The 17,597-nt window shown below is 44.6% G+C and overlaps 1 protein-coding gene and 1 pseudogene across 1 annotated transcript in view; one reads left to right on the forward strand and one right to left on the reverse strand.

The window, feature by feature from the left end:
• Positions 1–15,396, reverse strand: part of ARHGAP20 (Rho GTPase activating protein 20) — an 80,728-nt gene extending 65,332 nt beyond the window's left edge. The window contains exon 1 of the mRNA XM_036427384.2: positions 15,014–15,396. Coding sequence (XP_036283277.1) covers positions 15,014–15,118 — 105 coding nt within the window. The 5' untranslated portion in view covers positions 15,119–15,396. The remainder of the gene's footprint in view (positions 1–15,013) is intronic.
• Positions 15,397–15,479: 83 nt separating this feature from the next.
• Positions 15,480–17,597, forward strand: part of LOC118713790 — an 86,263-nt pseudogene continuing 84,145 nt past the window's right edge.

Consider the following 17,597-nt stretch of genomic DNA (forward strand, 5'->3'; position numbering starts at 1 on the left):
GAACATGGGTGAGTAAAATTAACAACAGTCACTAAGAGCCATGAGTGAAGTTCAGGCTGTATTACCAAAGCCATCCGTTCTGCTCTACCCTCTCACCCTACCCTGGCCAGAGGCCTTACCCTGGACCTGAGGGTTCAGGCCAGTCTTATGTGATAACTGGATGCAGCTCTAACAAGAACCATGTAAGGCTCAGCATCAGTATGGCATCACATGACTCATAAAGGAATTACTTCTTTTTGTTTGTTTTTAAATCTTTATTGTTGAAAGTATTGCATATGTCCTATTTCCCCCCACGCCCTCTGCCTTGACCCCTTCTAGCTGGCCGAAACTGCTTCTTAGCTGCCAGAATAAAGCCTAGACCCTAGCACAGGAACACAGAGAGAATCATCAGTGAGAAGGGGATGATGGACTTCTCTGGCACAGTTCTTATCCACACTCCCCATCCCCATCCCCATCCAAGGTTCTCTCTCAAATATTTATTGTCCCCAGTGCCATGGCCTCAATGTTGCTGTTTCCCCCGTTAATCTTTTGGCTCACATGTGGAAACTGCATGCCCAAATCTCCTTAGCATAGCTCAGATAGCAACCGAAACAATGATGTAAAACGTTAACAAAAGGACAGGAAACAAATAGATAAGAAATATAGACTACTTTTCTTGGCCAGGAGTTATTAACCATGAATCAGTTTCAGGGCTGGTTAAATTGTATAAAATTATTTGTATAATATGGATTTAGTGCCTTCCTTCTGGAAAGAAAACTCACCTATGGTTTCATCAGAGTCCCCTGATTGTCTATAATCTCCCCAACCTAATGTCTTTGATAACCTACTTCGTATATTACAGCTGAAAACCTCATCCCACTGTTTCCATTAGTCACACCTTTTGGGAACCTAACTCTTAGGAATCTCACATCTGGAGGCTAGTGTGGCTGCACTGGTCACAGAAGAAGGGAAATCAGGAAGATGAGCGCTCGCCTCAAGAGAAGAGTCTCAATACTGGAAGATTGGGTAGATTTTTACTAAGAAAGGTGGCAGATTGTTCACACGCAGGCTTTCTGCGGGATTCCGTTTCACCTTCAGGTCTGGGCTTGTTTCCCACTCACTATTCTGACTCCTTATTCAGGATCCGTTTACCATGCTTTGAACTTTGAAATGTTCCCAATCCTTTACCTGGGCGCATACCCTCTTTTGACATGGAGGATCTGTCTGTCCAGCCTTTGTTAGTGGGATGAGGAGTGTGGGGGGTGGGCATTCTTAGACCTATCTCAGCAGTCTTCTGCTGCCCCTAACCCTCTAAACCACTCACTGTCAGAAGACCTAAGCTCCTAAACTAGATCTTCATTAATTATATAATTTCTAATTCTGAGCTCTTTGGTTTTCAGGTTTATAAAGAAGGGATCAAAAGGCAGACAAAAAAAGGATTTAAATTGTGGAGGGGAAAAAAACATCCTATGAGAAAAGTTAAACTGATCTGAATTGTTCATTTGGAGACATTAATAACCTTCTAATTAATTAATTAATGCAGTTATAAAATATAGGACATATCTTCCAAGGAAGATAAGGCAAAAAGAAACTAGTAAGCTGCAGACTGAGAATCCAGGTTGTTCTCGGGTAGTGGTTCTTTGAGAAACACACACACACACACACACACACACACACACACACACACACCAACCAACCTCTAGGGGGCTCTGCTGGAATGTCCTCATTAAGAAAACATAAGGGTTACCTGTGGTGCAGGATGGTAAGAGTCATTCTTGCATACTGCACACTACATCATTTGACATAGTGCCAATGTTTACCACTTTGAGCTACATGGTAAAAATTTGTCTGATGATAAATTTAATTATTTCCAATAAATGGTGCCAGAACAACTGGAAACCCACATGTAGAATAAAACTGGGCTTCATCTCACACCATATACAAAATTTAACTCAAAATGAATTAAAAAATCTGAAAGAGTAGAAACTATAAAAATTTTAGAAGAAAACATAGGCAGAAATATTTTTGACCTTGGATTAGGCAATGGTTTCTCTAATATGACACTAAAAACACAAAGCAACAAAAGAAAAAATGAGCCAAACCTGGTTTGGCTCAGTGGATAGAGTGTCGGCCTGTGGACTGAAAGGTCCTGGGTTTGATTCCAGTCAAGGGCATGTATCTTGGTTGTGGGCACATCCTCAGTAGGGGTGTGCAAGAGGCAGCTGATCGCTGATTCTTTCTCATCAATGTTTCTAACTCTCTATCCCTCTCTCTTCCTCTTTGTAAAAAATCAATAAAATATATTTAAAAAAAAAGAAAAAATGTAAATTAGACATGACTGTCAACATGAATTCTGTGCTTCAAAGGACACTATCAAGAAGTGAAAAGAAAACCCTCATAATGGGAGAAAATTTCTGCTAATTATAAGGTATTTGTATCTAGAATAAAGAGTTGTTACAATTCTATAAAGACAAATAAGCCAATTTTAAAATGGGCAAAGGATCTGAAGAGGCAGTTCTCCAAAGATATAAATAGCCAATAAGCTCATGAAAGATGTTCAACATCATTAGCCATCAAAAAAATGCAAATCAAAACCATGAAATACCATTTTATACTCCAGGATCATTACACTAGAAAAGACAGCTAAATAACAATTGTTGACGGGATGTGGATATACTGTACTCTATATCCTCCAGTCATGTTCCTAATCTAACCTTGTCCTGCTGGTGTGGATTGTAAGACGATGCTATCACTTGGAAAACAGTTTGGAAGTTCTACAAATGGCTAAAGATAGTTACCATATGACCCTGCAGTTCCTCTTAAGTACACACACGAGAAAACAAGTCCACGCAAAAGCATGAATGTTCACAGCAGCTTTATTCACAGTAGCCAAAAAGTGGAGACAACTTCAATGTTCATTAATTGATGAACGAATAAACAAAATGTGGTGTATACAAAAAACGGAATATTACTTGGCAATAAAAGAAGTACTATGTGCAACAACATGAATGACTCTTGAAAACATTACGTTAATTAAAAAAGTCAACCCCAAAAGACCACATATTATATGGTTCCATTTATAGGGAGTATCCAGAATAAACAAATCCATAGAAACTTAAAGTAGGTTAGTGCTTGCTGGGGTTGGGGGGATGAGAAGACTGGGATATGATGGCTAAGAGGTGTGGTGATTCTTTTTGGGGTAATGAAAATGTTCTAAAACTGACTATGATGAAAGCACAATTTTGTGAATAAAATAAAAACTATTGAATTGTACACTTCAAGTGGATAAACTGTATGGTAAGCAAGTTATATCTCAATGAGGCTGTTAAAAATGCTAACTACCAAACTCCTAAACCAGTGGTCGGCAAACTCATTAGTCAACAGAGCAAAATATCAACAGTACAACAATTGAAATTTCTTTTGAGAGCCAAATGCTTTTAAACTTAAACTTCTTCTAATGCCACTTGTTCAAAATAGACTCACCCAGGCCGTGGTATTTTGTAGAAGAGCCACACTCAAGGGGCCAAAGAGCCGCATGTGGCTCATGAGCCGCAGTTTGCTGACCACTGACTTAAACCATTGGGCTTAGGAGCAAACTGGTTCATAACCAGAACCTATAATTTATTTGTATAACAATCACCTGAAGGATCATACATAAGAATGGAACTCACTTATTTGTGTTTTTGTTGTTGTTGTTGAATATGTCTTGTACTAAGTGTTTGAGTGGTTGTCCATGTGAATACCTTAGAGACCTGAGGAACATGCCCACCTATCTATTGTTTGCTACCATCCCCTTCCATCCCACAGTGACCTACTCAGTATTTCCACTTAGTATATTCTCAATGCGCATATGTTAAGTCAATGAGTTAAATACACACTGACAGTTTAGGTTGGTAGCATAGTGTGCCTATGTAGGAAAATGCAGTCATAAACAGGTAACCGCAGAAGAGGAGTTTTTTCTTTTTTCTTTTGTTCAACAACTCAGCAAATACGGTTTACATAAAAACCTGTACGTATCTTCTCATTGAAATTTTAATGTCAGGCCAACCAAAAGATATAGTATTATTGCTGAAACCTCTAAATAACTCTGAATCTGGTTATTTTTAATTAGATTAGAGGTAAGGGAAACTTATCAAAACAAAAAAAACTGCAATTTTTGTTTTTACTTTGAAATTGTAAAAGTTTTGTTTCAGTCTGCAATTTTTACTTTGTTTTTTTCCAGTCACTTTATGGAGAAATATTAAAGCATTTCAGGTGAATCGAAGTCAAATGTGAAATCACTTTCAAACACTTAAAATCAGCATAACATTAAAATAAGGGCTTTGGTGAAAGCTTTTAAATCCTCAAAAGTTTCAACGCTAGAAAAGATATTTAATCTCATTTGCAAATTAGCTTATTCAAATTTGACTGGTAATCCTTGGGTGGCCAGGCTGTACAATTTTTTGTCTTCCCCAAAGGCGTGCAGCATTTATTAGTGGAGACATACCTCTAAGACATGGCTCTGCCAGGAAAGAAGAAGATTCTTAACCTTGTACCTTGTTTCTTAGGTCCTGCTGTCACAGAAATGCACGAGGTGAAGCTTCCTACAGTGGTCAGTTTGGTCTCTGGCGAATAAGAGCTCCCATTTACGCATAATCATCCCATCCAGAACCACTTTGAACATTTAACTAAAACCAATGTCATCACAACACAGACGACAGAAAAGGAATACAAAAAAAATAAAACGTTCTTTTCTGAGGTTAAGAAAAAAAACACACACATTTTTTACTTTTAGCTGTCTTTCCTCTTTTTGTGAGACAACCACTTGGAATAAAATAATAAACATGAGAATCAATGTAATGTAGAAGAATGGGCACGGGGCTAACAGACATTAGATATTACCCCCCTTACACATTACTCTTTGTTTCTCTGCCTCCATCCTGCCCAAGCAGTCTCTTGGAGTATCCCGATGGGCCTTCACGTTGTCTGCACTCTCTTCTTGGCAAAGCCACATCCGGTCATCATCCCTTTCAGCAGCCCCCTGGAGTAGGGAGGTCCGTCACCGATGCCCTTACCCTCAGAAACCCTGCGAGGCCAGGGATTCCCTACATGTTTCCCATCATGTTTCACATCATGACCCATATTACTTGCATATTATGGCACACTGTAATAAACCAAAGGGCTTTCTCGCTGCCCCAGTACCTGTCTACCCTACCTGCCTGAAGGCGAAGGGGCTGGGATGAATGTGTCACATACATCTGTGATGGCTGGGAAACTCTGCCTCACAGAGACCTCTCACTTCCCTCATTCGGAGAGGAAGAGTACGATGATCAAGTTCAAAACCCATATTGGTAAAAGAGAGTGTGAAATAAGAATAAAAAACAGGCCCATGTCTATCAGAGTGTAACCTAGTAATGGCTACTGTAAAAGCTGAGGTTCAAGGGGTGAATGGAGGGATACAGAGGAACACATAGCATAATGCTCTCCAGTTCCATCCATACGGTTGCACATGGTAAGAACTCCTTCCTTTTTACCGCAGCGTAGTATCATGCTAAGTGAAATAAGCCAGTCAGAGAATGATAAATATCACATGACCTCTCTCATTTATGGAATATAATGAACAAAATACACCGATGAACAAAGACAGATCCAGAGACAGAGAAGCATCTATCAGACTGTCAAACCTCAGAGGGAAGGTAGGGAAGGGTGGGGGTAAGGGGAAGAGATCAACCAAAGGACTTGTATGCATGCATATAGGCCTAACTAATGGACACAGACAACAGGGGTGTGAGGGCATGAGAGGGGGGGGAAAGGGGGAGTTATGGGGGTTTAAGGACACATATGTAATGACTCAATCAATAAAGAAATTTTAGAAAAAGAAAAACACAGACACTTGCCTAGGTACAAATTAGGACCCAGGTACACAGGGAAAGCAAAAGGCCACTGAGCAGCTGGGTTTCTCAGATCTTTGAAATATGAGCCGATGCGGGCACATTCCACTTTCAGTCCTCACACTAGTGACCAGGCATCCAAAAACAGGTTTTACCTCTCCGTGCTGCCATGTGACAGCTGTCTGTCAAAATTAGGCCAAGGCTGCTCGGCACAGCACTGGCATACAGTGCTGATATGGCTATTTCTGCTGTTGGCTGGATGTTTCTAATCTAAACTTGTCCTAGATAAAGAAAATCAGACTGAAACAAAATTCTAAAGTGAACTGGGCTGTGCTGCCCACCAGCCTTGCTATTGGTGGCTGACAGAGGCTCTGGCCTCTGCTCCCTTTCCTTCCGGACTCCCCCACTGCGGCCTGGTCTTCCCCAAGGAAAGAAGAGCTAGGCGGTTCCTCCCCTCGAGGCTGCTTCAGATAACTGCTGCCATAGCCTTTGCCAAACTGAGCATGCACCCTGCAGGCTTTCTGCACATCCTGGAATCCGGAGCGCCCCTGTGGCCTAGAACACCCAACATAGCAACAGAAAGGACAGCAAAAACTCTTCGCTCAATGAAAGTGTATTTTGGAGGTAGTCAGTCCGCTCAGGCCAGTGTAACAAAATAACACGGGCTGGGTGCTTTCAACAACAGCCATTTCTCAGCGTTCTGGAGACTGGGAAGTGCAAGGTCAAGGTGCCCGCAGATGGGGTTCTTGGTAGGGGCCCTTTTCCCTGGTTTGCAGACAGCTGCCTTCTTGCTGTGTCCTCACATAGGGGACAGTGAGAGAGGGCAAGCTCTCTGGTCCCTTCTAAGGGAACTACTACCATCATGGGGATTCTGTTCTCATGACTTCGTCTAACCTAATTACCTCTCAAATGCCCTCCTACTGGGGATCAGAGCTTCAGTATGAGAGTTTGCAGGGGACATGTTCAGTCCACAACAGAGGTTTTTGCCAAATGCCTTGGGGGCATGAGGGTATGAGTCATGAAAGTCTATCAAGTCACAATAATAAAATGTACATATATTGTATTTTCTCAAAGCACTGTGTATATAAGTGTATGCCAAGAAGAGGGCTCTCACCAGGAACTGAATTAGCTGGCATCCAGATCATGGGAATTCATGGCCTCCAGAACTATGAAAAATAAATGTCTGTTGTTTTAAGCCAGTTTATGATATTTTATTATGGTAGCCTGAGCTGAAAAAGATAGATCACAGCCATTCGTTTACATGTAAATGTTCTAGTATTAAATTCAAAGAAATAAAACTCTTTATTTTATACCTATTTTCACCTGGTAAAAGACACTAATGGCTTTTACACTTTTTTCCCCCAAAGTGTTTTCATATGCTTTCTTTTTTTGACCCACAAAAAAACAACATTGTGATACATACAGAATGTGGATCTTTACCCCCATTTTATAGACAAAGAAACACAGTCCAATTAGAAGTTCAGAGGTCAGACCAGTGATAACAGAGGCCATTTCTGATCAGTCCAATTCAGTTTTGATAATTCCAGGCTTCTCTCAGCCCAAATCATCTCAGCTGCCTGATTTTATGCCATTCACTTTGAGAAGAAACAGCAGAAAAGGATTCAGCAGTTCACTGGTTTAACCATGGGTATGATATTTTTCTCAGCATTAAAGAATAAAACTAAAGCTTATTCACCAAGATGTTTCATTCAGAGCCCAGCACCAGACACACACATAGGCAAAGTCAGCTCTCAGGGGTGTTTTATCATGAGTTGCTATAAACAGACTTGGACCCCAAGAATGCAGACAAAAATGACAGAATGAAGTGTACACAACAGCAGCTGCCACATTTTAAAATGTTGGATCTATTTTAAAATACTTTGCTTTGACTTACTTTTTGTGCCTGTCTTTCTTTCCTATACCAATATGCGCTCATCTTATTTAAAGAGTTTTCAATTAGCTTGAGAGACCAAAAGGTCAGGGTGGTTGAGTATGACACAAATTATCCCAAACTGAAATTATTCTAATATGTGCTTCCATTTCATTTCACAAAAACTATTCTGTTCAAATGTGGATGTCCTCAAGGATGCGTTATCCAGAATTATATCCAGAATTGGTTATCTACATGCTGCTATATTTTAGAGCCACATTTTAAGAAATCAATGTGCACATTTATTGTGTATTATTTTGAAAAGCCTTGGTGATGAAAAATCTTTGATTTTCGGGAATAGTCAAATCATCTGACTATTATTTAGTAAAGATGGATGAACCAACTGGTTAATTCTATATGAGGTTAAATGTGGCTGTAAAATAGAGACTGACTTCTTATGCAGCAGCTACTTACTCCTCAAACACATAATGCTCTTCTCTACCTAGGGAACTTTGAACAACTGCCCCAACTTCTTGGAATCTTTTATAGTATGCTCTTTGTCACATATGTAAAAAGAAGGAATTCTTACCATTTGCAGCAACCTGGATGGAATTGGAGAACATTATGCTGAGTGAAATAAGCCAGTCAATGAAAGAAAAATGCCACATGATCTCACTCACTTATGGATAATAAAGAACATTATAAACTATTGAACAAAATGATATATACAGAGATAGTAAAAAGCATCAAACAGAATGTCAAATTACAGCAGGAAGAGTAGGGAGAGGTGGGGAAGATAAGAGATCAACCAAAGGACTTGTATGCGTGCATATAAGCATAACCAATGAATCCGAAACTCTGGGGGTGTGAGGGCATGTATGGGAGTGGGGTGGGGAGGGCAATGGTAAGATATGTACACATATTATACCTTAATTAAAAAATAAAAATAAAATCATAAAAAAATTCCAGTTACCTATCATGGTAAAAGAAAAAAGCATCACTCAAGAGTCCTTCTATGAACGCCCTAATACCAGAGTGGTCTAGCTTCATATCTACATTTGTCTAAATCAGTGTCATGTTTGTTTCTTTAATAAGTTATTACTCTATGAATTTTTAAAGTATTGTTTATGTCTTTTCTTATCAACCTGTGCTGTCCAATACAGTACCCACTAGACACATGTGGCTATTTAAGTTTAAATTCAAATAGATTACAATGAAGTAAAATTAAATTTTAAAAATGAGCAATCAAATTTCATCAAAATTAAGAGCTCTGTTCTTAAATTGACAAGCCACAGAATGAGAGAAAGCATTTGCAAAAACACATACATAATAAAAGATTTTAAATCCAGAATCCTATATAATAAAAGCCTAATACATAAATTGTCCCCTCCACCTGGAGTTTGACAGGGAATTCAATAGCTCGTCATGACCTGTGCTGACCACCAGGGGGTGATGTGGTGCTGGCAGCAGGTGGCAGTGGAGGCACTGCTGGCCCCATGGACTCCCCACAGAGTGGGACCATGGCAGGATGGTGGAGCAGTTGAGCGGGCAGTGCCAGGCCAAGGTGGGGGTGAGCTGGGCCAGATCACCCCACTGATCACCTCACAGATGGCAACCAGCTGCAGCGGCAGGGGGTGGGGCCACCACCCAGCTCCCAGGCGCTAAGGGAGCCAGGAGGAGCCCAATGATTCAGGCAGAAGCGGGTGCATGTGGCACGGGTCCCAGGTACTCCTCAGGGCCCAGAGGTCAGCTGGGACCTGCCCTTCCACACCAGATGCTCGCACTTTGACCGCCAGCCAGGCCTAGGGACTGCACCCTTGTACAAATTCTGTGCACCAGGCCTCAAGTATGTAAATAACCCTCAAAACTCAATAATAAGAAAACAACCCAACTGAAATTGGGCAAAATATTTGAATAGGCACCTCACTAAAGATAGCATATGGATGACAAGTAACACATGAAAAGATGCTCAATATTACAATATTAGTCATTAGGAAATGTAAATCAAAGCCACAAGATATCACTTTAAACCCTCAAGGATGGTTATGATGAAAAAAGATAGATAAGTGCTGGTGAAATTGGACTCTTATTCACTGCTGGTGGGAATATAAAACCACTTTGGAAAATAATTTGACAGCTTCTTAACTTAAACATATACCTAAAATATGACACATCATTCAACAACTAAGTATTTACCCCAAAGAAATGAAATCATGAGTCCATACAAAGCTTTGTACATACATGTTCACAGAAGCTTTATTTGTATAGTCAAAACCTGGAAACTAACCAAATAGCCATTAATAGGTAGATGGATAAACAAACTGCAGTTTATCCATATAACAGAATTCTAGCCAGCAATGGAATAAACTATTGATACATGCATAATCAGGGATGAATCTCATAGTAATTCCACTAACTTAAAAAATAAAATAAAATAAAAAAGAATACAGAGAATGATTCCATTTATATAAAATGCTTGAGAATGCAAATGAATTCTATAGTTGCCTAGAAATGAGGAGGGAACAAAAGGGTTAGAAAGGGACATAAGCAAACTTTTTGGGGATGATAAATATGTTCATTATCTTGACTGTGATAATGATTTCACAGATGTACACATATGTCAAAACGTATTGATTTATATACTTTAAACATGTACAATATATTGTATGTCAATTATACATCGGTGAAACTATTAAACATTTTTCAGTTCCTCAGTTGTACCAGCCACATTTCAAGTGCTCAGTAGCCATATGTAGGTAGCAGTTATCGGATGGGACATTGTTGACAAAGGTCAGTTCCATCGTCATAGAAAGTTCTATAATAGCTAACAGTGATGCTCTAGCAGGGGCCAGCAAACTATAGACTAGGGACCTATCACTTGTCCTGCAAATAAAGCCTTATTGGAACACATCTCTGCCAATTCGTTTACTTATGGTCTCTATCTGCTTTAGTGCTTACAATGGAAGAGTGGGTAGCTGCAACAGAGACCTTATGGTCTATACCCTGAATAATTTATTCTGGCCCTTTAAGAAGGAGTGCTTGACCCTGCTTTAAATAATAAATTCTGGATACAATGGCCAGTATCTGTCTTGTTCCACGCTGCACGTAACCCAACTAATACTGAGTACCTACTATGTAGCACTGCCCTAGGCACTGGGGAGGCAGCCTGGAATAACCTATTCCCATGGTTTTCACAACCTGGTGAGGGGTTCAGGTAACATAACAAGGAAAGAAATAAGAAAATATCAGACAAGGATGAATGCTCTGATGAAAATAAAACAGAGAGATGACTAAGGGGCAACTTCCCTTAGGCAGTCAGGACAGGCCTCTGGGAAGACCTAAGGCCTGACAGTAGAAAAGAGCCAATACTACAAATGCCTGTGGCAGAAGCAGATGGCAGAGCAAAACCAAGGCCTCAGAATAGAAATGAACTTGATGACTTGATGTTTGCAAATGAAGGCCTGGAGAATACAAGGTGTCAAGGGTAGATGAGGTTGGAGAAGTAGAGATGCCCAAGAGAAGGAGTCCGAATTTTAGTCTACATGTGATGGAAAGCCACTACAGGTTTTGAAGCAGTTGAGCAACATGGTCCATTTATATTTTTAAAGATCACTCTGGTGCTGCTAAATGGAGACTGGATCGGGGAAGAGCAAGAAAGGAGTTAAGACAAGTTAGGGAGTTTTTGTAAAGGTACAATTGAAAGGTAGTGATGGCTTGGCTGGACTACAGTGGCAGCAGTGGAGATGAAGTGGATATACTGTCTAATAAAGAGGAAATATGTTAATTGACCTCACACTGTCACAAAGATGGCGGAACCCACAGCCAATAAGGAGGTAATATGCTAATTGAGTGCCCCACCCTCAAAGATTGGAGTGCTCACAGCCACAAGATGGCAGCACCCAGTCCTCTCAGCCCTACCTGGGCGGCAGGCAGGCATGCAGCAAGGCCAGGCCCACCCCCCCCGCATTCCTGGCTGCTCCTCACACCTGCCTCTGGAGTCCACCAGACTCCTCAGCTGCCCAGGGCTGGCCCCAGGCACAGATAAGCCTTGGATGGAGGCTGCCTGGCCGCCTAGGACCGCCTGAGGCTCAGGTATGTCTGAGGATTGTGCTGCCGTGGCACCAGCAGAGACGTGATGAGGGCGTCACCTTCCCTGATCACAGGGTCGCCTCCCATCCCTGAGGGCTCCCAGACTGTGAGGGGCGGGGGCAGGTCGAGCTGAGAGACTCCCCCTCCAGCACATGGATTTTCATGCACCGGGCCTCTAGTATTCAAAATATGTTTTGATAGCCTTTCTGATGGTTGTTGTAGAGTGAGGAAATGAGAAGGGTTGAAAATGAATTCTAGATTTTTGGCTTGAACAACTGGGACACAGTAGTATGGGGAATTACAGATATGGGAGAAACTGCAAACAATAAGAGTTAATGTTTATTGAAGACTTACTATGTATCAATATTTACTCAGTTTCATATTTAATTTTTCCAACAACCCTGAGAAGGTAGGTATTATTATTTTCATTGTATAAATAGAAAACTAAAAAGGTTAAGTAATTCACCTAGGTCAGAAATCCAGTCAATACCAACAGTATAGAATCTTACACCTAGGTCATCACACTCTAAATTCTACCTCACTGTAGTCGTGGTGATAGCAGTTGCTGGGCATCTAATCAACATTCCAGACAATGGCAGTTACCCACTGGGTAACAGACTCTCAGGATGACTAAATTGAAAGATGCTATTTTTTTTTAAACTCCTATTTTAAAAGATCACCTTATTTTCACAAAATACAAGATATAATTGTCATCGACATACTTTTTCTCCAGCATTATCTTTTTATTTCCATTCTACAAATGAGAAAAATGGAACAGGTGATTTTTCTCAAGATCACTGCACTAGTAATAGAGCTGAAACCAAAAGCAGAGTGAAATTATTCCCGTAAACTTGCCTTTAGAGAATCTGACCATCAAATAAGAAACACATTTTGTTTACACCATTCCCCAAAATACACATACACATGTGAAAAACAGAAAAAGAAGCTATAGAGAAGAGAACCTTACCTTCACCAATGTACTAGTATTTCCTACTTCACGTTTTAAAAATGTTGACTGTACTTCTGTACTTGGCGATTTAAACACTGACCCAAGCTGCCTTAAGTAGTAATTAAGATTACAATCACATAAGTGGACTTTTTTTTTTTTTTTTAGAAATGGCTCATGACTCACTAAGTCTAGCAAATACCAAAAAGGCAAGATGAAACACACAAAAAAAGATCAATCTGGTGAACATTTGGGACACATGAAGACTGGTTCATAAAGAGTATCAATGACAATGGTACTGTGAGCTACACTTTGGGAATATTTTTACATTCTATTGCTACCATGGAGATCTGAAATCAAACTGATATGCTTAAAACTACCAATTGCTTAAAATGAGCAGGGATGCACTTTTCTGGAAACACATTAAAAGCAAAATAAAACAGTTCTTCAACCTCACCCCCACTCCAAAGGGAGTAAAAAGCTGTAGAAATATCCCATTGGCAAAATATTCCCTTTCAAAAAAGAAAAGGGAAAAGACTAGATTGGCAATGTAACAACCCAATATGGCTTATAATGAACAGCATCTCAAGGGCAATGGCTTAGGATGCAAAGCAACCTTTTATTCACTTGACAAGTAGTGTCCAAATGCAGTGTTAACCTGGTAAATTCCCCCCCCCCCCCTCACACACACGCGCGCACACACACACACACACCCTCAACCCCTCCATCTCTGAAGGGGAAAAGCGACAAGGACAAACCGCAGTCTAATACATCAAAGGCCGAGCCCACACTATGGCTGGCTGCCACATCCTCAAGTTCCCTTCTAGAGGGCTCTGTGACACGGTCAAGGTCCTAGGGACTTCCCATATGGACTGACCTAAGGATCTCACCTCGCTTCAACCGCCCTCTAGCCAACCCAGAATGCGGGTGCGGAGAGTCCTGAGAGGTACTGAGATCTGGCCAATTAAGGAGCCTGCGCACCCCCCTGGGGCCCTAATCATATAAATGCAGTGCATTATGACAGTTCCTTTAAGAGTTAGGTGATCCCTCTACCCAATCTGTTTCCAGGGGAGCTGGAAGGGAACCACCAGGACAGATCCTCCCCCCCAAAAAAACCCCCCATAAAAACGGCCAAATAGCAGAAGGTCTTGGTGGGGGAGGAGGAGCAAGAGCCCAAACGCCCAATGGCTAGAAACACCCAAATCAATCCCTCGGAGACCACCTCCGAGGCCGGCCACTGAAGGCCAGCACACGTGCACTTGCTCTGGGAGCGGATCCCAAAAACCGGAGCGGATGGGCGGCAGCGATCACCCCTGAACGCCACAAGTTGCAGCCGCATCCCTCCTCCCGGCGTTGACAGGGAGCACGCGCCGCCCCCACGCCCACGGCTACACCAGGCCCTCTCCAGCCCCAGATCCCCGGGGAGAGGAGGTGGAAGGCGATCGCAGGGCGAAGGCCCTTGGCGGGGCCCACTCGATCCTCCACCGCAGCTCCCGGCCCCACCCACTGCGGTTCGAGGCCGAACCCAAAGCCTTCGCGTCCCCGCGGTGCCAACCGTTAGCATCCATCCCCAGCTTACCTACAGGTCTGACCGTCACCTCCGAGAGCCCGAGCCTCTCCCTGCGCGCCGTGATGAGCTCAACCCCCCCACCCTAACCCTCCCCAACCCAAACCTAGGCGCCCCCCCCTCCCCCCCCAAATCCCACGGAGCTGGCGCCACCGCGCCAGGTGAGGGTGAGCCCGGCGCCTACCTTCTTCTTCTTCTTCTTCTTCTCCTTCTCCTCCGAGGGCTGCGGCGCCCCGCCGGCCGCCGCCCGCCCTCTTTTACTCGAAGAGGACCCCATCCCGACGCGGGGAGCGCCGGGGGGGCCTCAGGGAGACCCCGGGGCCGGGGGGAGGCGAAGCCCCAAGCTGGGGCCCCGCGCCCCGGCCGGGGAGCGGGCCGCCGGCCGACCCCGCGGTGGATGGAGACGCGGGAGGCTTCGGGCACGAAACGAGAAAGCGAATTCGGACTCTGGACGCGAAAGGGACAAGCGAAAGGTATCGGGTGATCGGAGGGGAACGGCGACGCCGCTGGGAGTGAGGACGAATGAGGCGGGAACGTTCTAGAACCAACGAAGCGGGGGCCCGCGAGCCCCGAGCGTTAAATCCCCCCGCGTTCCCCGGCTCCCGCGCCCCGTGGCCGGCGGCTCGGAGGGCGCGCGCCGGGCGGGGGGTCTGCGGCGGCGGAGGGCGCGGGGCCCCGCGCTGCGTCCTCACCTTCTTGGTGCCGGGGCCTCCCGCGATCCACGACATGCCTGTCAGGGAGGAGGAGCGCCCCGGCTGCCCCCCGAGAGTCTCCTGCTGGGGGGACATCGCTTCCATGAAGAAGACTCGCAGGCTAATAATCCCAGCCCTGGAGGAGGCTACGCGGTGGTCCTTCCGGCAGGACCGCGGCCGGAGGAGGCGAGGACGCGCGGGGCCCGGGCGGCCGCCGCGCTCAGGCGGGGAGCCGGGCTCCGGGCGCGAACCGCGCGCCTCCCGTCGGGGCCATGGATCGCCGCCTGCGCTCCGCACCGCGGGCTGGAGGCGACTGCAGAGGCGGCCGCTGCCCGCGCCGCCCGCCCGCCCGCCAAGGCCCGCCCCGCCCCGCCCCGCCCTCCGCGCCGGGCCCGCCCCCCGTCTTCCCCCGCACGGCGCTCCGGTGGCGGCCGGCCCGAGGCGGTGAGGCCGGGAGGTTTCCCATATGTACACGCCTTGGGGCGCGGGCGAGCAGCTGCTGACCTGCTCCGTCCGCCTCTCCGATCGGGTCCAGCCTGGAGAGCTCCCGCGCTGGTGTCACGAAGCGGGGTCTCCGGTGCACGGACGCGCTCCTCTCCCGCCGCCCAGTGCACCCGCACCGACCCCATCCCTTCCCGCGCCCGCCCGCCCGCGGGGGATGGCGCCGCTGCAGCGTGTGCATCCGCGCAGCCAGCACGGAGGAGTTGCAGGGATTCCTGCCTCGCTGTCAGCGGACGCAGAGGGGTCCCCCACACCTTCATCCCCATCCCCACCCCGGAGGCCCCAGGATGGAGCTGTGCCTCGCGGAGCTCCCCGGCTGTGCTCATTGGGAAGCCCGCAGCGCCGCCCGAGCTCTGGCGCAATCCCTGGGTAGCCTGCCCGGGTCCCCCGGCGTGGCTTTTGCAGCCGCCCAGCGCCAGCCCCTGCAGCCGCCCAGCGCCAGCCCCTGCACCAGCCCCTGCACCAGCCCCTGCACGGTGGGCACCAGTCGTTTCTGCAGACTGCGCGCCGCAAAGGCAGGGGCATTCCGAAGGAGAAAGCAGCACTGAAGGAAAATGCAGGCAGAGAGAGGACAGACATTGGCTCAGCTATTGAGCAGGCTACAATATGTGGAAGTGCTTATCAGATATCTGCGCCAAGAGCATAACTTCCTGACAGCCCAAATAGTGCCATTTTTTTTTTTTTAAACCAAAGACTAATCGGAGGGAGGGGATTTGGAGCACACAGGGTTGAGTTGCTGCACTGATGGTGCTGCACAGGACTGGCTGGCTGATGCAGATGATTCTGTAGGTGGCATTCTTCTTCCTTTGGAGTCAGGCCAGCCTGAAGGACAGATTAGCGGTGAAGGACACCACTCTGTGATACTAGGTTGTTGAAGAAGGTTTGTTTTAATGGTAAGAAAAAAAAAAATACAATAAAAGATGGAGATTCCTGTCGGGTTGGGCTGTTATCAGTACAGCTTGTGTAGAAGAATAGGGCTCTCTAGCAGGCTCTGTTCCAAGCAGGAGATGGTGTCCAAAACACACACACACCCACACGCCATGACCACCAGCAAACCCCAGAATTGTTTTTTGTGGAAGTGGTGGGCAGAATAATATGTTACAGCACACTTGAAGCCTTGACCATACCACATTGTTTAAAGTAGACTTGCACAGGCTTTATAAGCCATGCGTGTATATTATGTATAATTATCTAAATCATGCTAATGTAGATATTATATATCTGTAGCATAATTCTCTTTTTGCTGCTAAGACCTACGTGCAGGGACAGGGCTTTGCACCCATCACGGAGTCTTGGTGAATTTTATACCACGGAGAGTTTTGCAGTTCCTTTCCTTCCTTGTCGAAGCCATCCTACTATGATTCCTATCATGAATGGATGATCTCAATTCTCCTTACTCTTCTCGACGTTTTGTTTTGATAACTTATGCCCTTTTAATACTTCATGTAATTTACTTATCACTGTTTAAGATCTATCTCTCTGTATTCCAGAGGACAGGAATCTTCGATTTGGTTTTTATTGTCACTGTTTACTGTTGTATCCTAAGTGCTCCGAGCAGTGTCAGGCACAGTAAATGTTTGTTGGTTAAAAGAATGAATCACACACACACACACACACACACACACACACACACACACACACACGAGATAGATACAGAAGGGCCAAGCTAGGGTTGGTTATTTCATTCAGAGAGTCCCATGTAATGTCAGGTGTTTCTTTTTGAGATAAATGCTTCATACTCCAAACCATAGTACATATTATTTATACTGCATACGTGGAAAACTCATTTTCACTTCTTAATTTGTAAGTGCTTTTATTTTAAACTCATCTTTCTTTATTTGCATTAAAAAAATCCTAGCATTCTCTGATAAGGAGTTTTGCAGGAGGACTCATTTCCTAAAGAAAATGGAGTTGGCTCAGATTAATATTATCACTAGAGTAATGTTTTAAGAGCTCAGATCTGATCCCATTACTCCCATGCTTAAAACTTTCTTTGGCAACTTGTATCTATGGAATAAATTTCAAATGTCATAGTATGATATTCAAGGCTGCCTACAATCTGACACCTTCATCCTGGCTTCTT

Source organism: Pipistrellus kuhlii, unplaced genomic scaffold (genome assembly GCF_014108245.1).
Source record: "Pipistrellus kuhlii isolate mPipKuh1 unplaced genomic scaffold, mPipKuh1.p scaffold_m20_p_9, whole genome shotgun sequence".
Taxonomy (NCBI): Eukaryota; Metazoa; Chordata; class Mammalia; order Chiroptera; family Vespertilionidae; genus Pipistrellus; species Pipistrellus kuhlii.